This window comes from Notamacropus eugenii, chromosome 2 (genome assembly GCF_028372415.1).
Source record: "Notamacropus eugenii isolate mMacEug1 chromosome 2, mMacEug1.pri_v2, whole genome shotgun sequence".
Classification (NCBI taxonomy): domain Eukaryota; kingdom Metazoa; phylum Chordata; class Mammalia; order Diprotodontia; family Macropodidae; genus Notamacropus; species Notamacropus eugenii.
The window spans coordinates 374,479,613-374,506,608 of record NC_092873.1 but is presented as its reverse complement, the minus strand read 5'-3'; the positions used below and the strand labels follow the sequence as shown (position 1 = coordinate 374,506,608).

Genomic DNA, 26,996 nt, shown 5'->3' with positions numbered 1-26,996 from the left:
GTTTCCTCCCCTCAAACTCTATCTTCCACATCAAGTCTTGGAGGCTAGGACCCTTTCCACCAATTGCCTAATATTTACTTTGTCTCTGTGGCTCTAAGAAACTATAACTTGAACATCTGCCACATTCTGTTAAAACCATCTGGCAGAGGGACTAAACCACCTTAGGATAACTGACAGGCTTCAAACCCATCGGTGACTTAGGAATACCCCAAGTATGTGAAGACTTCACCCACTGGAAATGGGTGGATGAGAACAATTTATTCCAGTGGCAATGAAGGCAGCTGAAGAAGGTGCAGTGGAGTGCTTAGAGCTTAGTCAGACATCAAAGACTTCAAGGTCATCAACTGCATCCCGGGCCATCACTAGTCATCTAGACTTCTGTCTTGCCACTGGACTTCAATGGCTCTAGAAGAGAGAATGAGGCTGACAACTTTGTGCAACTCTGCCTCATTAAATCTAATTCACCCAAAAGTCAAGACATCACTCTGTAATATAACTGATCCTCTTCCAAAAATGAAGGACCAGTAACTTTATCTCTATTTAATGAGATTCCTCCCAGTGCTCCAACAGAAGAATATGAGCTCTATAAAGGCAAGGGGCCAGTCCAGTTTTGGTTTTGTACCACCCCACAGTCTAACACAAAGCCTGGAACATAGATGCACGGTCTGGAGTCAGGAAGCCCTGAGTTCAAATCCAAACTCAGACACTTATTAACTGGGCAACCCTGGGCAAGTCATGGGACTTCGAACAGTTTCAGTTTCCTTAACTGTAAAATAGGGTTAATAATAGAACCTAACTCCCAGGTAAGAATAAAATGGGATAATGTTTCTAAAACATTTTGCAAACCTTAAAGTGCTATATAAATGCTACTTAATAACAGGTGTTTAATAAACGCTTATTGAATGAACGAATGTCAAGTTCTGCTGCTTCTCAGGTGTTTCAGTAACTGCCTCAGGCTGCACAAGAGTTACTTTGTAGCAGCACTTGCAAAAGAACCAGAAAAGGCCTCATTGTTAAAGAAGGGGGTGCAGTGGGAGTGGAGGTGGACTCCCCTCCCACCCCAAATGGGGGTGGTGGAACCTGCTCCGCAATGTAGCTCACATCCTGGTCCCGCTCCCAGCTCCGCAGTCTCCGCTCCTCCCCAGGAGGTCCTCAGCGCGCGTGGAGAAAGGCTCGTTCCCGCCAGCACCTCAGTAACCTCCCCTGGCAGAGACAGGCACGCCGCAGCCGGAAGGTAAACACGGCAAAAGGAGGCGGGGCATAAGGGCGGGTTTGGCGCTGATGAATGGCCAATATCCATGACTGGCAGATGCCATGTCCACGTGCTCTGAGTTTCGAATCAGCTGTCGCCATAATTCGATGTAAACACACACACACACACACACACACACACACACACACACACACACACACACACACGACACACGCGCGCGCACACACAGACACGCGCGCGCGCACACACACATCCATTCTCACAGATTCAGGTAGGGAGAAGGGACGTCAAAGGGACCTTACCGCAGGTGGATTTCTTTCCAAGGCCACAGAGTCAGAGCCTTCTGGTAAAACGAGCTTATTCACCGTTGTCCTGGTCCTGGTGGTTTTCACCACCGAATCTGAGTCGAACTTACCCCCTGTGGTGTTTTCCTCCCAGCCGCTTCCGATTGGCTAAGACTTTGCTCATTGTCGATTGGCTCCGCCGGCTCCCGGGGGCGGTGCCCGCTTGTGGCTGAAACGCCCCTGGGATTGGCCAGTCGGCGAGTTCCGCCGTGGCGTAGGTAGGAGGCACAGACTGTCACTCATCGAAGGGGGACTCTAAACAGTGAGCAAGGCTGCTGGAGAGCCCGGTAACCGGCGGGACAGCCGGTGAGGGGGCAGCGGGAGATGAAGGGCTGCGGAGACTGAAGGGCTGGGGGGCGGGAGGGCTTCCGGGGCGGGCCGCGGAGCGCGGAGGGGGGCCGGGCGCGCGCTGGGCTGTGGGTGTCAGGTTAGTGGTGGGAGGTTATGCCCGGCGGTAGGGAGGGGTAGCCGTGGCCGCAGACACTATGGTCTAGGCTGGGAAAGGGCCCCCGGAACTAGCGAGTCGGAGGCCGAGGACCTGCCCCACCCCTAGGTAGCATTGGGGTACCCCCGGGCTGGGGCCCGGGAGGGAGGACCCCGGAGCCCGAGAGGACCACAGCCCTTCTCCTAGGAAAGCGGAGGCCCCCTCTCTCCCGCTTGTAATCTCTGACAGGGGTGGAGTGGGGTTACTTGAGGAGGGGGTCGCTTTTGTTGCAGGAGGAAGGGGTGCTTCCCCCCGGCCGCGAATGACCCCACTTTATTGTTCTCTCCAGGCTCAGCTGACAGATTCCCTCCCCCATTGCTCCGAATGCACGATCTTGGGGGCTCCCTCTTTCAGTTCCAGATTTAGGGTCCTTGTAAAGAGACCTCCTGCTTGGTGTTGTGCTGTTCTCCCAGTGGGCAGCTTTCTTTACCTTTGGCCCTGCCCCTCCCCCCTACTTCCTCCATTCCCCCCCTCAATCAGGTTCATGCTCTCCTGATTCATTTGAGGCATTCCCAAGTTCCCATTTGGTTCCGAAGTTAAGAAGTGGCCTGGAGGGCTCAGAGGTTAGAGTTGTCACCTGGAAGCTTGGGGAGAGAGGTTCTTCTTCCAGCCTTTCTGCCTGTCGCAGATGGGACCACTGGGAGAAAAGTTTGCTTGAATGAAGTTGTATTTACTTGTCTTAAAACAAGTCTTGTCTTCTTTCCTTTGTGAGGGGCTGATCAGAGGAGTTCCCTGATTAACTTAGTGGAGACAAGCCTTTATTTGAATCTGTATCTTCCTTTGAAGAAGAAACCCATTGATAGGCTCCAGATTGATAGTATTATTGTGAATGTTTGTACTTCTGAAGGGAAAATAATTTGAGTTTGCAAGAGAACTTACTCCTTCCCTTCTTATCAGGCCTCCAGCCTTATGATTTTACTTTCAAAGCTTGGATTCCCCTCCAAAGGGATTGAACTTGGTTTTGTTATAGAAGCAGTCCTCATTTCCATGAACCTCTACCATCTCAATAACTCATTTTATCAGTGGAGGGCAAGGTTGAGGTTTCTTTCCCCTTCTGCCATGTCATGCCTGTCTCTTGCTGTTTCTATAGGCCCAAGGCCATGTGATAGATCCTAGTCCTAGAAATTTTTCCCACTCCACCAGAATTGTAGGGTTCAGGGACTTGTACCCTCTGGTCCCAGGGTGGGGAATCTGCTGCCTGAGGCCACATGTGGCCTCCTAGGCCCTTGGGAATGGCCTTTTGACTGAGTCCCTTTGTTAAGTGGATTTGTTCTGTGAAGTCTGGATTTAATCAAAGGGCTGAACTCAGAACTCAGAAGGCCACATATGGCCCTGAGGCCCCAGGTTCCCTAACCTTGCACTATTCACTTGGTTCCTTTCTCTAAGGCTTGAGCTTAAGGCTCTAAAGTTACTATATGAGTGAGGCCAGAAACTCTTAATGTCTAAGAATTTTGATGGGAGGTCGTCACAAAGTATGTGTGATGGTTACAACACAGGCTTAGCACAGAGGGTGGCTCAGTTCCAAAATAGCACCAACCGCATCATCTCCAATAGCTGAGTATGCCTTACTGGATAACTGAGAGTATTCTCTACTTGTATGCCCACCCCCCCACCCCCACCCCCACTTCTGAGTATGTCCATGTTCTCCACAGGATGACAAAGTCCTAAATAGGCACTCAACATTCCTTTTTTTGGGGGGAGGCAGTGGGGGTTAAGTGATGTGTCCAGAGTCACACAGCTAAATAAATGTCTGAATTCAGATTTGACTCTAGGTCCTTCTGACTCTAGGGCCAGAGTTCTATTCGTGGCACTGCCTACCTGCCCAGATACTCTTTAATACAGGAATTCTTAACTTTTTTGTGTGTGATAGACCCCTTTGTCATTTTTTTGAAGCTTATGAACCCTTTCTCAAAATAATGTTTTTAAATACATAAAATAAAATGCTTAGAATTATAGAGGAAACCAGTTACATTGAAATACAGTTTTTAAACTATCATCAATAATGGTATCTAACATTTGTAAGCATTTTAATGTCTATAAAGTGCTGTATGTATTTGATCCTCATAGCAACCCTGGTTGTTGGAAGGTGCTGTTATTCCCATTTTACAGATGAAGGAACTGAGGTGATTTGCCCAGGGTCACACAGGTAACATGAACTAGTTCTAGGACCCTAGATTAATTTATCTGCTTTAGTTTCATAAAATTGATCCAGACCAGCCCTTTTCATGTAGATTAACAGTGTGACTGTTAGGAAGTAACAGTTGCCATTCCTTGGCAGTGCAATATGTACTAAATGATTTAACCTGTGGGAAGATTGTTCTTAGTTCACTTGTTATGGACAAAAACAAAATCAAGTCCAATTTATACTACCGGCCTCTTATATGAAAAACAAAGCAAACCGCTTAGGATACGTTTCATAGAGTTGCTAATAAGTTCCTTTTTTGAAAATAGTGTGGAAAATTTTTGAACTCTGGTTCATAGAGATGATTTGGATACATTCATGCATTCACTATAAACCTCTCTACATTTCATTTTTTTCCCCTTTCTTCCTAGGAATGAATAAATCTATGAAAATTTGAAGTTGGTTTATTGTTTTTGAAATGAAGGCTTACATGAAACACAAGAAAGGGAGTGTTGGATAGTGAAAAGAGTGCTGAATGACTTAGCAGACTTGGATTTGATTCTCACTGTTGGCACTGGCTAAGTGAGCCTTGACAAGTCATTAAATTTTTCTTTTCCTCATTTTATTCATATGTAAATTGGTGATATTAATATTCGGCCACATAAGGTTTTTACAAGTTTTTTTTTAAAGGAAAGCACTTTATAAACTCCAAATCTCAATCTAAATATGAGCTGTTTTAATTGTAATGAAATAAAAATTTAGATACTTTTTCCCCTAGTCTCCCTCTGGACAGTAATCACTAAAGAAATATCACAAATAGGCAGGCAGTTCTGAAAAGTACCAAGAATTGAGTGAATAAGCATAAATTTTTTCAAATAGTGATTCTGTTTTTTTTCCTCTATTTTGGAAATAGGTATTGTGAAAGCAGTTATGGCGACAGAATCTCCACGAAGGCCCAGCCGATGTACTGGGGGAGTTGTGGTTCGTCCTCAGGCTGTAACGTAAGAAAATTTCAGAATAAACTGATAGGCTAAAGAAAATTTATACTCATTTATATCTCTAGCCATGACCAGTATGAAAGTGATTTCTCATTTTCAGAGGCAGTGCTTAGTTTTGGAAGGTCCTTTTTATTTTGGCCTTATCTGATAAATAGATCACTTGAAAAAGAGTTATGGAGGACCATTTATTCTATCTCAGCCATAGATTAGGTCCACTACAAATTTCTGTTCTCTTCTCTCATCTGAAGCACTTCAATAAGGCAGTCTTTTTATTTTTCTCTAACCAATTCTTTATCCCACTTGGAACTTTCTCTTCTTTAAGCCTTTCTAACACTCCCTTTCCCAGCACCTCATATTTTACTGAGAAAACTGAGGCCATTTACCGAGAGTTCCTCTTTACCTTCTTGTCTGTATCCCTGATATATATTCCTTCAAGGCTCTAATGGAGTTATATCCTTGAAGTCACTATAATCTACACTTTTTCTAATCATCAATATCTCATTGTCTTTTGACTTCTTCCCTACTGTCTATTAATATATCTATGTCTCCCCTGTCTTTAAGAACCCTAACTTTCTCTTATTTTGCTTGCTGGCTACATATCATCCTATATTTCTTTACCCCTTCTTCCTCAAGCTCTTTGAGGAAGCCATCTTTATTAGGTGCCTTTCCTTTCCTCTCATTAACTTATAAGCATTATGTAGTCTACTTTCCAACCTAATCATTTAAGTGAAACTGCTCTCTTCAAAGTTACCAGTGATCTCTTATTTGCCAAATTTAATGGCTTTTTTTTTAAGTCTTCATTCATCTTGATCTCTTTGCAGCATTTGACATTCTTGACTACCTTCTCCTCTTGAATATTTTCTCATGATACTGTTCTCTTTTGTTTCTCTTTCTTTTGGGTTTCTCTCATTTTCTTTTGCTGGATCTTTACCTCTATTATGTCCAGGAACTACCACTTTCTCCAAGTCTCTGTCCAGGGTTCCTGTTTTCTTTTTTCCTCAATACCTGGTGATCTCTTGATCTCACATGGGTTTAATTATCATCTTTTGGCAAATGATTCCTAGATTTACATATCCATCCCTACACTTTTCTAAGCTCTGGTAGTTTTGGACATTTTGAACTAGGTATCCTATAGGCATCTCAAACTCAACATTTCTGAAAGAAAATCTTTATCTTTCTCCCAAAACTTTTCCTCATTTCAACCTTTCTATATTCTGTATAACAAATTTATTATTAATTTTGAACATTCATTTAAAATCAATTGAATTTGAAATTCTCCCTCACCCATCAAGAAAGCAAGAAATGTGATATCAATTATACATGTGAAATCATGTAAAACATATTTCTATACTAGCCATGTCACAAAAAAATAGGGAAAAATAAGAAAAGTGAAAAAAATGCTTCATTGTGCACTCAGACTCCATCAGTTCTTTTTCTGGAGGTGGATAGCATTTTTCATCATAAGTCCTTCAGAATTGTCTTGGATCATTGTATTGATTAGAGTAGCCAAGTCTTTCACAGTTGATCATCTTTATAATGTTACTATTACTGTGTAAAGTATTCTCCTGGTTCTGCTCATTTCACTTTGCATCAGTTCATATAAGTCTTCCCAGATTTTTCTGAAATTGTCCTGCTCATCATTTCTTATATCATAACAGGATTCCATCATGATTATGATCATGTACCACTTTCCTATTACTTTTAAGAGCAACACCATCCTTTCAAGTTTCCCAGGCTCGAAACCTTGATGTCGTCTTTCACTCCTCACTCTTTCTTATCCTACACATCTAGACATTTGCTAGATCTTGTCATTGCTTTGAAATATTTGTTGAATATATCCCCTTCTTTCCACTCAAACAAATGCCATCCTAGTACAGACCCTCATCCCCTCTTACCTGGATTGTTGCAATAGCTTTTTTATTGGTCTTTCTGCTGTAAGGCTCTTCTCATTCCAATCCGTCTTCCACACAACCGCAAAGTGAATTTTCTAAACTGTGGCTCTGACCACATCAATTTCCTACTCAATAAAAGGTTGCCAATCATCTTAGTGATCCAATATAAGATCCTTTGTGTAGCATTTGAAAACTTCATATCCTGGGCCCTTTCTACTTTTCAGGCATCCTATACATTACTTCCCTCCATACTCTCTATGACTCTGCTATACTTGCCTACTTGCTATTTCTCGCTCATAGTCTCCTAACTCCTTGAGAAAAGCCATCTTGGGGCAAAGATCTAGATATCTGAATATCCTCTAACCATGAACTTCCTGTACTTCATTCTTCCCAAATCTCTTCTTTGTTCTCAAGGCTACCTTGAAATCCATCATACTCCAGTGTTTTTCCAGATTGTTTGTTACATTGGCTCAGACTTCACTTTTTTCTCTTCCCAGTCTTAACTCTGTTTAACTTACCAGTTGAACTATATATGCTGTCCTATACCCCTGAATCCCCCTGTCCTATCACTATTGCCTTGCCAATTCTTAATCATGTTTAGGTGTAGTCCAGTATTACTGTTCTTGGATTTTTTCTCTCTCTATTCTCTTTCTTGAAGATCTCATCATGCTTCCCAAAGGGATCAAATATTATCTATGCCATTGACTGTTCTGTATATTCAGCCTTAGCCTTTCTCCAAAGGCCCAGTTTTTCATGACCAACTGGCCACTAGACATTTCCAGTTGAATGGCCTGTGGGCATTGTTATCTCATGGCTAAAACAGATCTTATTACTTCCCTCCATCTCCCTTATATCCTCCCTTCTTTTTGTGTTCCCTGTCTCTGTTAAGGAAGCTACATATTATCTTTCACAACCTGGGTCTTCTCCTTGACTCTTGCCTCTCTCCCACTACCCATATAGTTGTCAAATCTTTTTGATTCTACCTCTATAATATATGTCACTCTTACAATATGTCTATACCCTTCTGTCCACTCACACAGCCATTACTTTAGTTTAGATCTTCCTTAACTCTTCTCCAGATTGTTGCAGCTCTATCCTAACTGGTCTCTGTCCCTCCAGTTTCTCCCATCTAATCTATCTTCCAAATAGCTGCCAAATCGGTATTCTTATAACTTTTATTATAGGTCTAACTATATCACTCCTTTGCTCAAGAAACTTTGATGACTCCCATTTGCTTCTAGAAAAAATACCATCTCCCCATTTTGTTATTTACAGCCTTTATAATCTAGCTCTAACCTACTTTTCCTGGCTTATTACCCTTCCTTAGGCTACAGCCCAATCACATTCTCCTATTTGCTCTTCTCAGATGTGACATTTTGTTTCTTGTCTCTTTTCCTTTTAATAAACTGATGTGCACTTTCTCTTGCTTCTTTCAAGGCTTAACCCGTAAAGTACCATCTTCTATCCTGATTCTTCTTTTTCCTCTCTCCCTCCCTCTCCCCAAAAATTACTTCATATTTATATTGTATATATTTGTGTTTACTTGTCTGCATTCATGCTATTTTACCCCAAATAAATGTAGACTTGAGGGCAGGACTATTTTTTTCCCTAATGCTCCATACTATGCTTGGCACACAATGAACATTTAATAAATACTTGTGGAAAGAACTGACAGCTGATACTGCTTTAAAACATGGGTAACTTTTATTCCGTCCATTACCTCATTAGATTCTACTACTTAGTGTGACTTTGGGCAAGTTCCCCTTTCTAGACCTCAGTTTTTTCCTCTGTAAAAGAATGGAAGTTGGACTAGATGTGTACAATCTCTTCCAGTTCTAAAATCAGTACTCTTATAAACTTACCCAAAGTGAAAATAAAAACATTGTTTTATTTAGAAAACACAAAGTCCCCTTTTATTCTTACTCAAGAAAATGTTAACCTCTTTGTTGATTTTTACTGTAGCTGAGTCTTTCCATTCTTACTATTTCAGTCTATGCTTTCCCGTTTATGCATACTTCCTTCCTTCATGCTTGTGATAGATATTAATGAAATACTCTTTTGCTCCTTAATGTTGGTAAATTAGTTGGATAATTTTAGTTCTTGTAATTTTTTTTATTATTGTACAAAGAGAAGCAAATTAAGGAAATCAGTTGATGGGTATCATAATTCTGGAAAGAAATATAACTGTTTTATGTACAATTAATAACAACTTTGGTCATTTTCTTTGATTATTTCTGCCTATAGCCAGCACTTTTAGGTCTTTGAATGATTTTTAATATTTAGGATTACTTATCTTTTAATAAAAAATTTGTATTGCCTGCTTTCTCTGACTACTGATAATCCATATCCTTTCCATTTTAAGTGTCATTGGCAAGTTACATGTGTTACTTTGTATCTCTGTTTAGACAAAGCTTTCTAACCTTTTAACTTTACCACAGAGCCATGGGCCTTAATGACTGTAGTTTTACATCTTGACACTGCACCTGCAACAAAATACTGTTTCAAATTTGGAGGGCAGAACACTTAGTAGGTAGTTATCAGCATCATTTGTTTTAGGCTTAACTGGGGCATTGTCTTATCCTGACTCAGAGGTAAACTCATTACTTAAGTAAATCATTAGAGCTTTCATCAATACTGAGTTCCTCTTCCATCAGTCATCCTTTTAAACAGGATCTGCAGGTATGAGAAAAATGACTTTTATCAAGAGGAGGCCATAAATATGCCAGGAAACAATTCTAAATATATGTTCATATTGGTTTTTTTCTTTGTTGTTAAATTTTATTTTCTAATAAAAACATTTTTTAAAGTTCCAGACTCAGTTGCATTCAAGCATTTTAGGTTATCAGAGAGGCTTATGATACTAGAAAAATGAGACTGCCCCAACTGGATAATTGAAGAAAACTGTGTGTTGAAAGTTTGACTCTTCCTCTGTTCATTCAGAAAGAAGGCTCACTCAGAACTTGTAAACTGATCTTTTCCCATTATTTATACTGTTCTTTATTATCTTAAACTTCCATGGTGATTTTTTTCTCCATTTTATTCTTTTTCTCCCACAGGGAGCAGTCTTATATGGAGAGCGTTGTAACTTTCCTTCAGGATGTTGTGCCACAGGTAAGTGACTCTGTGTGACTCTGGAAATATTTTGATTTTGCCTCACATAGATGGGAAACATTTTGCTTCAATTACCTTAGCCCATGTTCCAATAGGCTTTTGTTCTTTTCCCTTCCAGAGTTTCATTTGAAAGAATCTAGTTGTGACTGTGCAGAGCTTGCCCTGTCTTGAGAGGAGGGTTTTGTTCTTTGGCTTTTGTTGGTATGGAAGAGCCCAGTGGAGTGATTTAAGGGCTTGCTGACTCCTGGAACGACTCTGATTTAGGGGTTAGTTGGGCTGGGAAAATGAGAGTTCTGGCATTGGATCTTATTTCCCATTTCCACTCCCATAGTTTTTTCTTTCCCTACCTCTATGTTCTGTGTTTGTAGAATCTGATGGGTAATTTGTTGGGAATTTGGTGAACTGGAAATCAGACTTAAACACAAAACTGCAGCTATTTTCTTGTTGAATAGTGTTTTAAAGCTATACATATGAAAGCCTAATTACCGCAATTGTTTTTTTTCCTCTTCTTGCTAGGTAGGCTTTTATATACGACTTGTTTTTTTCCAGTAGAAGTAATAGAGGTTGGAATGCTTTTAGAATATTCTTTGCAAAATATGAGGTCTCATCAGTAGTAAAATGGTTAGGATTTCCTGGATATTTAAGTTCTGTTTCCACTTTGTTGTTACACTTCCTGTTATCATTTCTACCTGACAGTCCCCTGGAGAGCTAGTACTCTTGGGATTTGTCCTTCTTATGCAGAGGAAAGAATAAAAGTGCCATGCTGCTAGCTAACATCTATATGGTGCTTACTATGTACCAGGCATTATGCTGAGCACTTTATGATTATTATCTTATTTGATCCTCACCGTAACCATGAGAGATAGGTGTTATTATTAAGCCCAGTTTTACAAATGGGAAAACTGAGGCAAATGCTGATTAAGGGACTTTCCCAGGGTCACATAACTAGTGCATGTCTGAGAACAGATTTGAACTCCAGGCATGGCTCTCTGTTCACTATGCCACTTGACCCTAGAATGATCTAGAATATATACTAGGATTATCTCTGTAGTAGAACTACTGAATTTACGGAGGCTTCATGACAGTGACTTTTTTTCTCCTGTGCCTTTGCTATCATGAACCCTGTTGTTGAAAAAGACCATTGGTGCCACACCAACTTTGAGGGACTTTTAAACAGTCCTAAAACATAGTTTATGATTGCTTTGAATAAACCACAGTCATCATACAAAGGAAAGTACCAGTGGAAGATAATAAAGAAGAGTAAGAATGAAGTGGAAACAGCACTTATATGTCAGGAAATGTACCTCATTCCTTTTTCATTGTTAGTAACCTTAATTAAGTATATGCTACTTATAGGTAATAGACACTGTGAAAAGTAGTTCTATATTACAACAACAAAAGCTAACAGTCTAGTTGAGGAGACTAAGTACATAAAATAACTGAAGAAAATTAGCAAGCTCTAAGTGAATAATTGCAAAATGTCATAGAATAAATTGCATACTAGCTGTGTGACTAAGGTTAAGTCACTTAATCTCCCTCCAAGACAAGTTACATATATGAATTGTTGATTTGAATTAGTAGATGGAATTTCTAAAATGAGAAGGCCTCATACTGATAAATTCATGGTGTATACAAAAAAAAAATAGTATATAGTTACATAATGCCTTGATCAAGCTCCAGTAAGTGCCATATAATTATTGGTTGTTAAAACAGTATCAGAGGAAATTTCTCTTCAGTGACGAAATGACAAGGAGGATAAAAGTTATTCTTTATTTTGTCTTATTGCCTGCCTCCTCTCCCTTATTAGATTCTATGTAAGTTGAGGGCAGGAAGTGAAAGAGACAGGAGATAGGGAATAGTATTAGGAAGTTATGAAAATAACCTAGACAAGATGTAATCTAGGTTTGAACTATGGTGTTTATAGTAGGAGTGGAAAGTGGGAGTCACAGGATAGGAAAGTGAATGTAGAGGTAGAATCATTGGAAATTTATTGTTCATACTGGGAGGTGAGGGAGACAGAAGAGATAAAGTTGACTAAAAGTTTTTGAGACTGAGTGATGGTGACAATAACAGAAAAGGAGATGCTGAGAGAGGACAGGTAGATTCTGGTGGAAAGATAAGTGATTTTTGAAGGAGAAATGGGAAACAAATTGGGACAAAGGTATATAAAAGGGAAAATTAGTTTGACATTAGAAACAGAAATTACCAAATTGTGTATTTGGGGTAACAATAAGATTCATTTGGTTAGAGCAGAGGAATTACGTGAGTAATCAAACTCATAAGGGCGGTAGAAAGGAGGACAAACAATTTCTAGAGAAACTAGAATTAGGTGGTAGAATTTAGAGTTGATGTGCCCATAGGTGTCCTCAACAAGAATCTTGAAAGTCAAAAGTGATAGGCTTTGCAATGTCTGGAAAAGCAGTAGATGAATATGTATGTATGTATGTATGTATGTGTGTGTGTATACATACATATACATACATATACACATACACACATACATACACATATATATGTATTTTGGTATGTGGTTTGATGGACAGCTCATTCAATGTTATGCTGTCAATTCATATATCTTGCATAGACCCTGGAGGTAGATGTAAAATAGGAGAGAGGGGCACTGGATTGTATTTTTGGGGAATTTGGGAAATTGTGCAGTGCTTTTGTTATTTCTGTCTGTTCTTTCCCACAAAGAAAGCCTATCTTTTAAATACAAAGCTTCTCAAGGTCTTGTAAATGTGGCTACAAATCATGAACTAGCATGATCTGAGAAGAATCAGAATTTGAGGTAATCCAAATGGCAATGGAAATGTAATTAGGTTGTAACATATGATGTACTGTTACTTGACTTGGAAATGTAAAAATAAAAGACTAAATTCATTTCAGTTCAATAAACATTAAGTTCCTACTATGTGCTAGTTATTGTGCTGTGGCTACAAAGTAAAAAGAAAGAAACAGTTTCTGCCCTCAGAGAGCATATGTTCTATTGGGAGAAAACCACAAGGACACAGATAAGTAGACACAATTTATACAGAGTGAATGCAAAATAATTTCTTGGAGTTTCAGGTAGAGAACACTAACAACTGGGGACATTAAAAACTGTTTCAGAGAGGAGGTAGCGTTTGAACTGATGAGCTGAGATTTTAAGGTAACTATGTATTCCTAGAAGCAGAAGAAAGGAAGTATTGTGTCATATAGAATTTTATTACTTTTTAAGAGCATTTTCAAAAATTTGTTTTTAATATTCTTTTTTTTAAAATTTGAATTCTATATCCTCTCCCTCCCTTCCTCCCCTACTCATTGAGAAGGCAGGTGATATCATACTAATTATACATATGAAATCATGCAAAATATATTTCCACATTAGCCATGTTACCAAAAAAAAAGAGAAAAAGGGCAAGAAAAATAAAGTGAAAAAATTATACTTGCATTTAGACTCAATAATTTTACACTCAGTAATTTACACTCAGTAATTCATTCAATCAATTTTCTTTCTGGAGGGTGGACAGCATTTTTCATCATGAGTCCTTTGGAATTGCCTTGAGTCCTGGTCTCGCTCAGAGTAGCTGAATCTTTCACAGTTGATCGTCCTTAGAATGTTGCGTGACTGTGCACAGTGTTATGATGCTTCTGCTCACTTCACCTCGCATCAGGCAGTTCAAGTTTCCCAGTTTTTTCTGCTCATTGTTTCTTACAATATAATAGCATTCCATCACAATCATATAATGCAGCTTTTTCAGCCGTTCCCAGTTGATAGGCATCCTCTGAGTTTCCAGATTTTTGCCACCATAGAAAGAGCTATTACAAATATTTTTGTATATATAAGTCCTTTTACTTTTCCTTTGATCTCTGGGATGCAGACCTAGTAGTGGTACTGCTGGGTCAAAGGGTATGCACAGTTTTAGAACACTTTGGGCAGTATTCCAGATTGCTTTCCAGGATGGTTAGATCAATTTTCCACTCCACCAGCAGTGCATTTACAGTATTCTGGTTTTCCACATTCTCCCCAGCATTTATCATTTTTCTTTTCCATATGTTAGCCACTCTGACAGGTGTGAGATGATATCTCAAAGTTGTTTTAACTTGCATTTCTCTAATCAATAGTTAGAGTGTTTTTTAATATGAGTATAGATAACTTTTCTCTCTTCTGAAAACTGCCTATTTCTATCCTTTGACCTTTATGGATCTCATTTTAAGCACAGAGGAAATAGATGACGTTATATAAGAGATTCAAACAGCATGTAGACTGGTGTGTTTGGAATGTAGAATGAATGAGGCAGTTAGGACATGTCTGACAAGAAAAGGAGGGAAGCCAGCTATAGTTACAATGAGGAATAATATATGAGTAGCCTGAGTGTTACCCTGGTATTCATAAAATCTGAAAGAACTGGAGAAAGCCACATAGCACATTTGGTAGATTTTATAAAGAACATTTATGGATGGACATGGAAAAAGAGTTGCTTGGAACGTAAAGACACAGATGAGTTGCATTCCACAAAGATTATTGATCATTAAAAGTATGCTAAGCTATAGAGAGCCATTGGTGAAAGTAGTAATATGATATTATAACTTCTGTATGTAAATGTATTTGAATAGGAATGGAGGATTATGGAGATAAGCTAGGATTTTTAAAAATAAATTTATTTATTTTGAGTTTTCAACATTCATTTCCCTCAGTTTTAAATTTTCTCTCCCTGCCTCCCTTCCCCCTTCCCAAGACTGTGGACAATCCGATACAGGCTCCACATATACATGTAAGCTAGGATTCTGTTGGGGTGGTGATATAGAAGTAGAAATGAAAGCACAGATTCAGTACATATAGAATTAACAGGGAGAAATGATTTCAAGTTAGCAAATTCAAGCAACTAGTTCAAGTGATTTAAGGACTCTGAGATGGAGAGGAGTCTTAATCTGGCAGTAGCTGTTGAATTCATTTTTGGCATCTTAAATTTCAAGAGTTGGGCCATGTTATTTTTATTATTTTTTTTCATTTTTATTCTTAATCACCAAATAAAATGGGTATTTGCTTATGCACAATAGTAGAGCACAAAAAGTTTGTACAGGAAACTTCAGGTGTCTTAAGCGTAGTTTGGTTTTGTTTTAAAGAATATATAATAAGACTAACCTATAGCTTTCAAATTGTCCTTCTTATCTGTCCTTTTTGGCCTTCTGTTCTTTTCTTTCTCCACTTATTTTTTTTAAAATTTATTTATTTAAGTTTTAACATTCGTTTTCACAAAATTTTGGGTTCCAAATTTTCTCCCCATTTCTCCCCTCCCCCCACCCCAAAACGTCAAACATTCTAATTACCCCTATCACTGATCTGCCCTCTCTTCTAACATCCCTCCCTTCCCTTGTCCCCATCTTCTCTTTTGTCCTGTAGGGCCAGATAACTTTCTATACTCCATTACCTGTATTTCTTATTTCCTAGTAGCAAGAAGAATACTTGACAATTGTTCCTAAAACTTTGACTTCCAACTTCTCTTCATCCCTCCCTCCCCACCCATTCCCTTTGGGAAGGCAAGCAATTCAGTATAGGCCATATCTGTGTAGTTTTGCAAATGACTTCCATAATAGTCGTGTTGTGTAAGACTAACTGTATTTCCCTCCATCCTATCCTGCCCCCTATTGCTTCTGTTCTCTCTTTGGATCCTGTCCCTCCCCAAGAATGTTGACTTCAAATTGCTCCCTCCTCTCACTGCCCTCCCTTCCATCATCCCCCATACCTTGCTTATTCCCTTCTCTCCCACTTTCCTGTATTGTGAGATAGGTTTTCATACCAAAATGAGTGTGCATTTTATTCCTTCCTTTAGTCAAATATTATGAGAATAAGCTTCATGTTTTTCTCTCACCTCCCCTCTTTTTCCCTCCACTGAAAGGTCTTTTGCTTGCTTCTTTTATGAGAGATAATTTGCCCCATTCCATTTCTCCCTTTCTCCTCCCAATATATTTCTTTCTCACCCCTTAATTTCATTTTTTTAAGATATGATCCCATCCTATTAAATTCACTCTGTGCTCTGTGTGTGTGTGTGTGTGTGTAATCCCACCAACTACCCAGATATTGAAAAGTTTCAAGAGTTACAAATATTGTCTTTCCATGTAGGAATGTAAACAGTTCAACTTTAGTAAGTCCCTTATGACTTCTCTTTGCTGTTTATCTTTTCATGCTTCTCTTCATTCTTGTGTTTGAAGGTCAAATTTTCTTTTCAGCTCTGGTCTTTTCATCAAGAATGCTTGAAAGTCCTCTGTATCATTGAAAGACCATTTTTCCCCCTGCAGTATTATACTCAGTTTTGCTGGGTAGGTGACTCTTGGTTTTAGTCCTAGTTCCTTTGACTTCTGGAATATCCTATTCCACGCCCTTCGATCCCTTAATGTAGAAGCTGCTAGATCTTGTGTTATCCTGATTGTATTTCCACAATACTTGAATTGTTTCTTTCTAGCTGCTTGCAATATTTTCTCCTTGACTAGGGAACTCTGGAATTTGGCCACAGTGTTCCTAGGAGTTTCTTTTTTTGGATCTCTTTCAGGAGGTAATTGGTGGATTCCTTCAATATTTATTTTGCCTTGTGGCTGTAGAATATCAGGGCAGTTTTCCTTGATAATTTTCATGAAAGATGATGTCTAGGCTCTTTTTCTGATCATGGCTTTCAGGTAGTCCCATAATTTTTAAATTGTCTCTCCTGGATCTATTTTCCAGGTCAGTTGTTTTTCCAATGAGATATTTCACATTATCTTCCATTTTTTCATTCTTTTGGTTTTGTTTTGTGACTTCTTGGTTTCTCATAAAGTCATTAGCCTCCATCTGTTCCATTCTAATTTTGAAAGAACTATTTTCTTCAGTGAGCTTTTGAATCTCCTTTTCCATTTGGCTAATTCTGCTTTTTAAAGCATTCTTCTCTTCATTGGCTTTTTGAACCTCATTTGCCAATTGAGTTAGCCTATTTTTCAAGCTGTTATTCAGTATTTTTTTGGGTTTCCTTTAGCAAGGTGTGTTGACCTGCTTTTCATGCTTTTCTTGCATCTCTCTCATTTCTCTTCCCAGTTTTTCCTCCACCTCTCTAAATCCTTTTTGAGGTCTTCCATGACCTGAGCCTATTGAATATTTATTTTGGATGTTTGGGATACAGAAGCCTTGACTTCTGTGTCTTTTGCTGATGGTAAGCATCGTTCTTCCTCATCCAAAAGGATGAGAGGAGATATCTGTTCACCAAGAAAGTAACCTTCTATGGTCTTTTTTTTTTTTTTTTACCTTTTTTGGGCATTTTCCCAACCAGTTACTTGACTTTTGGGTCCTTTGTCAAGAGTAGGGTATACTCTGGGAATCTGTGAGATCTCAGTTCCTCCAAGGTGGCACAATCAAGTGTGTACTGGTCTGGACTCAGAGAAGGATTTTTATGCCCAGAATTTTAGCAGTTACCTCTCCATAGCCACCTGGCCTCCAGTTCCCAAGTCAGCACTGGGGGCTGATTTTCAGATAAGCTGGATGGGCAGGGCCGGCATTCAGTGTGAGACAAAGACCAGCTCTCCCAGGGCCTCCACCCAGGGCTGAAGTGAGACTCAGCTCTTCAATGCCCCCAGGGGTTTTTACGCTCCAACTATGGAGCTTCCATATGGGCTGCTGTGCAGGCTCTGTGGCCGTTGCTTAATGCCAGAGCTATGGGAAGGCCCTTTTCCCTTTCTGGCCAGCTGATTAAACCCTGTCACTGACCTTTGGTGCCTGTGGGCCGAGGGATCTGAGGACCCGCTACTGTGACTGGAGATTCCGCCCCTGAGGTGTCCCCCTCCCAGAGTCTCACAAGGCTGGGCTGGGCTCTGTGCTCAGCTCTATGTCCTGCACAACCAGTGTTTCTGTGGGCCTTTCAGGTCACCGTGGGCTGCAAATCTCCTCCACTCTGTTGTTCTCCACTTCTGCTGCTCCAAAATTTGTTGAGACTCCCTCTCTACAGGTATTTTATGGTCTGTGGGGAGGACCCTGAGTAAGTGTCTTTCTAGTCCGCTATCTTGGCTCCGCCCTCTTTCTCCACTTATAAACAAAGTACCTCAATGACTGTCTTTTCTTTTCTTTTTCCCTACCCTATACCCTTACCTCTCTCCTCACTGGAAATAAAAATAAAGAAAAACAAAGTTATTGTAACAAATGTGCATAGGAAAGCAAAACAGATTCCCAGATTAGCCATGTCTTGTATGTCTAGTCATGTATGCCTTATTTTGTGTCTTGAGTCCATCTCTTCTCTGTCAAGCTTCATCAGTGTTGGTGACATATTTCCATTAATGCTTGTCAGCTATAGGGAGTGCAAGAGGTCAAACCTAGAGCTGAAGATTTGGGAGTGACCCCCCTAAAACCTCTATTGAAACCATGAAAGTGAATGGGTTCCTGAGGGAATAATTTTGGGAGTTATAAGCTCTTTCTTGGAGTATGCCTATAGTTAAAGAACATAAAGCAGTACCTAGGAAGTGAGAAAAGTTTTAGAATCTCCAGTGTTCAGGAGATAAAAATTTAGGTTGTGGAAGTATGCTTTGTAAAACAACAGTGAGAGTGATTTTTAAAAAAAAATTCATCATTGGAATTGGAAGAAAATATTTAATCCATAATCCTGAACAGTACTGTGCAATCATTCATTTGGAATTGCTGATATTTGTGCTAGTCCTTATCTTTCAGCTTTTGTGCTCTTTGAAGTATAAGATTTATAGATCCTACAATTCTACAAGAAATTTGATTCCTAGGTCTTTACTTTGATAAACTCTAAGGATAAAGAGATAGATTTTGGTGTGAACAGATGTACTCCCATGACCTGTCACAATTCACTACAGGTAGACTTTATTCCAGAGTCCCCTCTCCCTAAAACAAAACAAAACAAAACAACTCTTTCAAACAGATCTATAAAATGTACTAGAGCTAATTCTGATGAAGAAATTCAGAAAAGTCATAGTCATTTATCTAGACCAGGTTGTAATAGGGAGTCAGATGGAAAGGCCATTGGGGATGAGGGTCAGGTCAGGAGCACATTGCTCATGAAGCACTCCATTGCCCATGGAGAGGCTGTGAAATAGGACATGAAAAGGTCTCAGATTATATTGGGGCACTTTTAGACTCTTAAGAATGCAACACAAAAGTGCTACTTGGAAGCTTTGACACTTATTGTCCAGTTCTGAATCACAGATCCAAGACATATGGGAAAGAGGACCCACACTCTTGGGTGATATACCAAGAAAAGAGGAAGTTGAGAAGCAAGCATTAGTGGTGAAGTTTATACAGTAGGAGGATAGTTGGGTCTCAGGTCCAGTTTTTAGCCCAGCCTGTAGAGCACTAACCAGAGTAGGAATCCTAGTCCAAAGGGGAGCCTATAATTTTATGGCCCTGAACCAATAGAGTTCAATTATTATTCAGTAATAATATTATTCCATAGAGTTCAACCAGTTTGAGCTTTCTAGCTGACTAATAGGAGCAGTGCCCATTAGCATTCTATTGTTGTTCAGTCCTAAACTTAGGTTAGGAACTTGTAGAGTTCAGACCAGTGGGGCAGCAATGTAACTTTGCTTTGGATCAGGGCACTTTAGGAGCACTAAAAGTTTTTAGGTCCCCAAAAGAATGAAATAACACAAAACAATTCTCCAAGAAAGCAGAACTAGCTCAGACCTTCCTTCCAGAAGTGGAACAAAGCCCAGCCCTAATATCACAGTTGAATTAAAGAAGTAGGCTGAAAGAATGAGCTAGCAAAAAAAAGATTCCCATCACGAAGAGCTATTTTTTCTTTTCTAAAATTAATTTATTTTACACTTAAGTAGAAAATAAACTTAAAAAACTTAAAGTTGTCTAAGACTTTGTGGATATTTTGGAGTCATTTTCTTCTATATTTGTGTCTTGAACTTCTCTGACACCATAATAGTTCTTCATGTGACTATAGATAGCTTTAATTTCTTCATCTGAAAACTGCCTGTTCATATTCTTTGACCATTTATCAATTGTGGAATGACTTACATTCTTATAAATTCGATTCAGCTATCTGTATATTTTAGAAATGATCCCTTTATTGGAGACAATGGCTGTAAAAATTGTTTCCCAGGTAAGGTAGTCCAAACTTAAAGTAGAAAATAAGAAACTTAAGTAGAAAACTTAAAGTAGAAACTTAAGTAGAAAACTTAAGTAGAACTTAAACTTAAAGTAGAAAATAAGAAAAGAAAAAAAGCATTTCAAAAAAGCCTATATAATAACTACACATTTTATTCAGAGCTATCCAATTTTTCTTTGCTTTCTTGTGAGTTTTCTTTTGTTCTTTGCTGTTCACTTTTTACTTTGTTGTTTTTTTCCCTTTCTTCTCCCCCTAAGAATGCTACAGTTAAGTGTATATGTGTGTGTATGTGTATATATGCATACATACACAAACGTACATATACACATACACAGATGTCCATTGTTACCACTGTCATTAAATATTGTACTAGAAGTGTTAGCTTTAACAATAAAAGAAGAAAAAGAAATTGAAGGAGTTAGAATAGGCAAAGAAGAAACAAAGGTATCACTCTTTGCAGATGATATGATGGTATACTTAGAGAATTCTAGAGAATCAAGTAAAAAACTACTTCAAATAATAAATAACTTTGGCAAAGTTGCAGGATATAAAATAAACCCACATAAATCATTGGCATTTCCATATATTACTAACAAAGCTCAACAGCAAGGTATAGAAAAATTCATTTTGAAGTTACTTTAGACATTATAAAATATTTGGGAGTCTACCTGCCAAGACAAACCCAGGAACTATATGAACACAGTTACAAAAATTTTTCACACAAATGAAGTCAGATCTAAATAATTGGAAAAATATCAGTTGTTCATGTGTAGGCTGAGCTAATATAATAAAAATGACAATTCTACCTGAATTAAATTACTTATTTATTGCCGTGCCAATCAAACTATGAAAAATTATTTTGTAGAGCTAGAAAAAATAATAACAAAATTCATGTGGAAGAACAAAAGGTACAGAACCTTAAGGGAATTAATGAAAAGAAATGCAAGGATAAGTGGCCTAGTTGTAAGAAACTAGACATAAACCAATATCTTACACCTTATACCAAGATGAAGTCAAAATGGATACAAGATTTAGACATAAAGGCTGATACTATTAGCAATATAGGAGAGCAAGGAATAGTTTACCTGTCAGATCTATGGAGAAGGGAAGAATTTATGACCAAACAAGACATAGAGAACATTATAAAATGCAAAATGGATGATTTTGATTATATCAAATTGAAAAGATTTTGCACAAACAAAGCCAATGCAACCAAGATTAGAGGGGAAGCAGAAACCTGGGAAACAATTTTTACAGCCATTGTCTCCAATAAAGGGATCATTTCTAAAATATACAGATAGCTGAATCGAATTTATAAGAATGTAAGTCATTCCACAATTGATAAATGGTCAAAGAATATGAACAGGCAGTTTTCAGATGAAGAAATTAAAGCTATCTATAGTCACATGAAGAACTATTATGGTGTCAGAGAAGTTCAAGACACAAATATAGAAGAAAATGACTCCAAAATATCCACAAAGTCTTAGACAAACACAACTAGAGCACAAACTCAGCCATTCCTTGAAGAGATGAAATGAGTTTTTAAAAAGTTTCAAAAAATTATAAACAAAATGAGATGATTTGAGGAAAAATTTGGAAAAGAATCGAGAGCCATGGAAGGAAGAATCAGAGAGGGAATTAATATCCTTTTTTAAACAACAGAGGTACAAAACCTTGCCCAAGCAACAAACTCCCAGAATATTAGAATAGACCAAACAGAAGAGACACCAAGAAATATTAAAATCAAAGTTCTAAGAAAAACCGTAAGCCATGTCCTAGCAAAAAACCAAAGCCAAAACTCTATTAACCTGGAAAATAGAATAAAGAGAAGAAGTTTAAGAGTCTTTGGACTACCTTAAAGGTATGATGGTAGCCTTTTAGATGACCCAAAACAAGTCTAGATATCATATCAAGAAATTTTAGAACACTCCCCAGATCTCTTGGAACCTTAAGGCAAAGTAGAAAAAGAATTCATTGGGTACCTCTTGAAAGAAACCCTAAAATGAAAACTTTTCATTTTATATATATAACATATATATATGTTATATTTATAACATATGAGTCAAACATCATAGCAAGAAAAAAAAAGACAGAGCTTCCAGGTCAAATGAAAAGATAGTGCAAGTAACCACAAAGAAAGAACTTAAGTACCCAGGCCCTCCTGTCATGATCACACATGATTTAGCAGCCACCACTATCAAGAAGCAGAAAGCTTCGACATGGTGTTCTTGGCTTATAACCAAGAGTAACTTCTCCAGCATAAGTGAGTATAATGCTACAGGGAAAAAAATAGATCATTAATGAAATAAAGGATTTTGCTGTCTACTTTTTACTTTGTTCCTTTTTTCCCTTCGTCTCCCAAGAAGGCTACAATTAAGTGTATATATGTGTGTATATGTATATATGTATACACACAAACATACATATACACATATACAGATGTCCATTGTTACCACTGTCATTCAATATTGTACTAGAGATGTTAGCTTTCTGATAAAAAGACCATAAGTGTGCAGAAACTTGGAAGTTCAAACAAAGGAATTAAGAGAAACATAAAAAGGTAAAAATGAATGAATGAATAAAACATTGAAGGACAAAATGCTTACTTTCAAATGTAGGGAGATGATACATGTGTTCCCTCTAAATCTTGTCATCCTCAGAGTACATAGAGGGACTTAAGGAGACAAGGCTTGAGTGATATGTAAAGAGAAGAGGACTACACGAGGGAAGAAGGAGGAGAAGAGAAAGGAGAGTAAGGGAAAATCATCTTACATTATCAGAGTTTGCAAGTGGATATCTATATTAATGAGGAGAGGGAGGAAAGAATAGCTGACACTTCAGCCTCATTCTTATCTGAATTGGTCAAAGGAGAGAAAACTGTATATATGAACATACACACATAAAAACAGAGCTGGGTACAGAAATATATTTTACTCAGTAAAGAAATAGAAGGGAAAGAGGGAAAAAGATGTGATGGGGACTTAGATAGAAGGTAGGTTAAAGGAGGGATTAATCTTAAGTAAAACAATCTAAGGGTGTCCAAAAATATTTATAGCTCTTTTTAATGTGACAAAGAATGTGAATCAGAAAGAGTTGCCCATAAGTTGGGGAATGGTTGAAGAAGTTATGGTATATAAGGACAGTATAATATTATTGTTATAAGAAAGGATGGAGATGATTTCAGAGAAACCTGAGAAGACTTTTATGAACTGAGGCAGAGTCCACAGAACTAGAACAATTTATACAAAGACGACAAATATGATAAAGACAACTTTGAAATTGTTAGGAACACTTAGTGCAATAACCAACCACAGTTTAGGAGGACTAATGATAAAGTAATGCTAACCACCTCCTAATAGAGAGGTGAAGGACTCAAGTGTGCAGAATGAGACATTTTTCCCCCTACACACCAATGTGGAAATTTGTTTGCTATACACATTCATGACAGATTTTGTTTTTCTTTCGTTTGCAGCTGGGGATGATTGGGATGGGAGAGTGAAAAAGATTTTTGCTGATTAAAAAGTTATGTAATTCAAAAAATTACATTATGTGCATATTAAATTTCTGTGGTGATTTTTACCCGTTGTTCCTAGATAATGGAAATTTATTTTATGTAGTACAAAAACTTTTTTTGATCAGGGCCACCCAAAATTAGATCAGACCTCTAGATAATTTCCTGTAGAGAGAAAATTGCTCCAAATTCCTGTATTGTTTTTTCAAATAGCTACTTTTATAAGACTAGCTACTTAAATTCAGGGGTGATGAAGTTGGAGAGGGAAACAGCTAGTTTTATTTTACTGCTTGCTACACAGGAAGCTCACTGGAGTTTGAATGTAAGAAGACTGTTGCAAGGAATGTACTATTAATTTAAAAATTTCTTTTTGGGACTTTTGGTTATTAAAAGTTGTAGAATGTGATTTTAATATAAATATTTTTATTTCTCATCTAGGCTTACAGTGGTACACCTCTCACAGAAGAAAAGGAGAAAATAGTATGGGTCAGATTTGAAAATGCAGATTTAAATGGTATGATTTTATAAGCATTCTATTGAAATATTTGTTTAAGGTTGAACTGATTCTGTGAGATCTCTTGCATTAACTTTTTAAGCTGATTAGTTTTCAACCATGATGTGAAATCTTAGACCACAGATTACTTACAGAGTTCCAATAAATAAATATTCTTTTATATGTTTGGAGTCATATTTTGGGGAAGGATTTATAATTCCAAAATAATGAATGAAAATGATGAAAATTTGATCTTTTTTCCTTAGGTTTTAAAAATTTGATATACTGAAACAACAACAAAAAGTTTTAAGTCTCTTCCAAATACATAAAAGTTGAGGACCTATATTCTACATGAAGCTCTTCATGTGAGGATTGGCAGCATTCATTGCCTATGAAGGCTGCATAGGGCAGTGGAATGAATATTGGGTTTGGACTCAATATAGACCTACCTTACTTCTTTGGATTTTGCCTCAGACTCTAGTTATTTGACCCTAGGTCAAATTAATATTTCTGAGCCTCAGCATCCTCATCTGTGAAATGGGAATAGTAATACCCTCAGGGCTCTTCTGAGGATTAGACGAAACAATAAAACAGTAAAACACTTTGATTTAAGTATAAATATAAAAGTTTGATATCAATATGTTCTATGCTTGTGATTGTAGTTGAGTACTTGCTTCAATTGAGTTACTGACAGCTGTAGTTGATTGTCTTAATGATAGTAGCTCTTATTTAGTTACTTTTTTTTACCATTTGATAAACAGAGGCACCCTTAAAACAACCCCATGGGTGGCTATCAAAGTAGCTGATTAGAGGTAGAACTGAGGTTTAAGCCCAGATGTGAGTCTCATTCCAGGGTTTTATCATAGCCTGATGGCCCTGTAGCCCATAATCATTGTGTTCCTTAGCCTCATGTTAGGTAAATATAGGAAATATTTCCTCTATCTTTGAGTAGAATAAAGATTCTATGATCTGAAGTAGGTAAGATCCTTGGATAGTACATATCTTCTATCTTCTGAGTTTTTTCTGTCCAATTTTCCTTCTATAATTAATAGGAGGGCAGGCTGGCAAAATTAAAATAAAGGACTGGACTTCAAGAGACTTGGATTTGAATCCTAGCTCTGATAATATTTGTTTTGTTTTAGGCAGAACACATGAGGTGTCTGAACTGCAATTTCTGCTTCTTAAAGTGTGGGTGATAGTACCTGCCCTCAGTTCCTCACGGTTGTGTTGATGGTACTTTTTAAACCTTAAAGTATTATGTGCACGTTAGATTAATGCTGCATTTTTTCCATTATGTTCCATTGCCAATATCTTTACCTTCTTAATGATTGTTAATAAGTTCATCTCTTCCCTTCTAGATTTTCCCCCATACTTTGCTCTTCTTCATTTATCTTCTTGATTATGGTCTTTTATCCCTCTCTACTTTTGATTATTTTTTGATTTTACGGATTCCAGTGTAAGTGACTGAAATATGAGGCAGGAAAACCTTTTGTACAGTGGGTTTTTAAGATTCTCTGACTTTTTCTGCCAAACTTCTACTGTATTAGCTAGGTTGTAGTTTTTTCCCCCAAGATTCCTTTAAGTTTTATTATAATAAACCACTATAAACTATTATAACAACCATCGATAAAAGCAGGTAATCAAATAAACATGCAAAACAAGGAATAAGTTCTTATGTAAAGCCCTTAGTAGTTCGGAAGGTCAAATCAAATGAATAAAAAGTAAAAAAAAGAAAAAAGACTTTTATCTTGTGTCCCCTTCCAAATTTGTCTCAAGTTTTGTTGCCTGCGCCTTTCTTTTCAGTCCATTTGTTAGTCAGATTATATGTACTTCTGCTTCTGTTGATTTTGTTTTGTATCATTTCATTTAGGTCTTTCTGTATTCATATTTGTGGCACTGTAATATTCCTTTTCATTAGTATGCCCTCATTTATTCATCTCTTTTCCAGTTGTTGCAGTAGGGTTTTGTCAGATATTTGCTGCCACATGTAGAGCAATTGTTAATATTTCAGTACAGATAGGTCTCTTCTCCTTTTTGTGATATTTTTCAAATGATATCTGAACATTTGAAGTGAAAAAGATGTGATTGATTTCTCTTATTACATATTTTTCTAACTTTTTTCACCAATCTACAACCTCAGTGACATTGATTTAGAGTTCCTATTTGTCCACTGCCCACAATGAATTTTATCATAGTTTATATAGATTCCTTGTTCAAATACAATCCTGGTTCCGTAGGACTTTAGTTTTCTAAGATTGGAATGAGAATTATGGGTAGACTTTGAAGGTCTTCTGGGTTAAGCTACAAGCTGAGTTTATTTTATAAGTACAGATTTTTGTAGTGGCAATACTAATGATGTAGTCACTTACGCTGCTTGGGAGGCACAGGCCTCACTTTGACCACAGGAGAGAGGGATTCTCTTTTGTTGAATCACGTGGTTCAGATCCTGACTCTGATAGAACACCTGGAGCCCTTTGTCATAGTCTTGGTCTATGCTCATAGGTCAAAGGGGAAAATGAGTTCACTATTGCTGAACCATGAGGTTGAGACCTCTAGTCCTTGCTTTTAAATTCTGAATCACAGCTCTATGTTCATCAGGGTATAGGTGTGACTGCAAGTGTCTTAATCCCATCCTTGGTCAACAATTTATGGATATAGTGGGATGAATGTCTAGTTTCTTAACCAAAGCCCTTGCTTTCAAGTCCTGAATCATCGCACCATGCTTATTAGGATATTGATGCAGTTCCCTGGCTGA

The 26,996-nt window shown here is 37.9% G+C and overlaps 1 protein-coding gene and 1 long non-coding RNA gene across 15 annotated transcripts in view; one reads left to right on the top strand and one right to left on the bottom strand.

The window, feature by feature from the left end:
* Nucleotides 1-215: 215 nt before the first annotated feature.
* LOC140522389 (uncharacterized) lies at nucleotides 216-1,682 on the bottom strand. The gene is made up of 2 exons (XR_011973325.1): nucleotides 1,516-1,682; nucleotides 216-405 (listed from the first exon to the last, which is right to left on the bottom strand). It is a non-coding gene; the product is annotated as an uncharacterized lncRNA (long non-coding RNA).
* A 69-nt stretch (nucleotides 1,683-1,751) lies between these two features.
* Nucleotides 1,752-26,996, top strand: part of BCAS3 (BCAS3 microtubule associated cell migration factor) — an 803,928-nt gene continuing 778,683 nt past the window's right edge. For 10 of the 14 annotated variants that reach the window (XM_072637728.1, XM_072637734.1, XM_072637735.1 and 7 more), the window contains exons 1-4: nucleotides 1,752-1,863; nucleotides 5,077-5,164; nucleotides 10,110-10,164; nucleotides 24,187-24,262. In XM_072637728.1, coding sequence (XP_072493829.1) covers nucleotides 5,094-5,164; nucleotides 10,110-10,164; nucleotides 24,187-24,262 — 202 coding nt within the window. In that variant the 5' untranslated portion in view covers nucleotides 1,752-1,863; nucleotides 5,077-5,093. Of the gene's footprint in view, nucleotides 1,864-5,076; nucleotides 5,165-10,109; nucleotides 10,165-24,186; nucleotides 24,263-26,996 lie in introns of those variants that run through there. The other 4 variants (XM_072637741.1, XM_072637740.1, XM_072637727.1 and 1 more) reach the window with 3 other exon arrangements.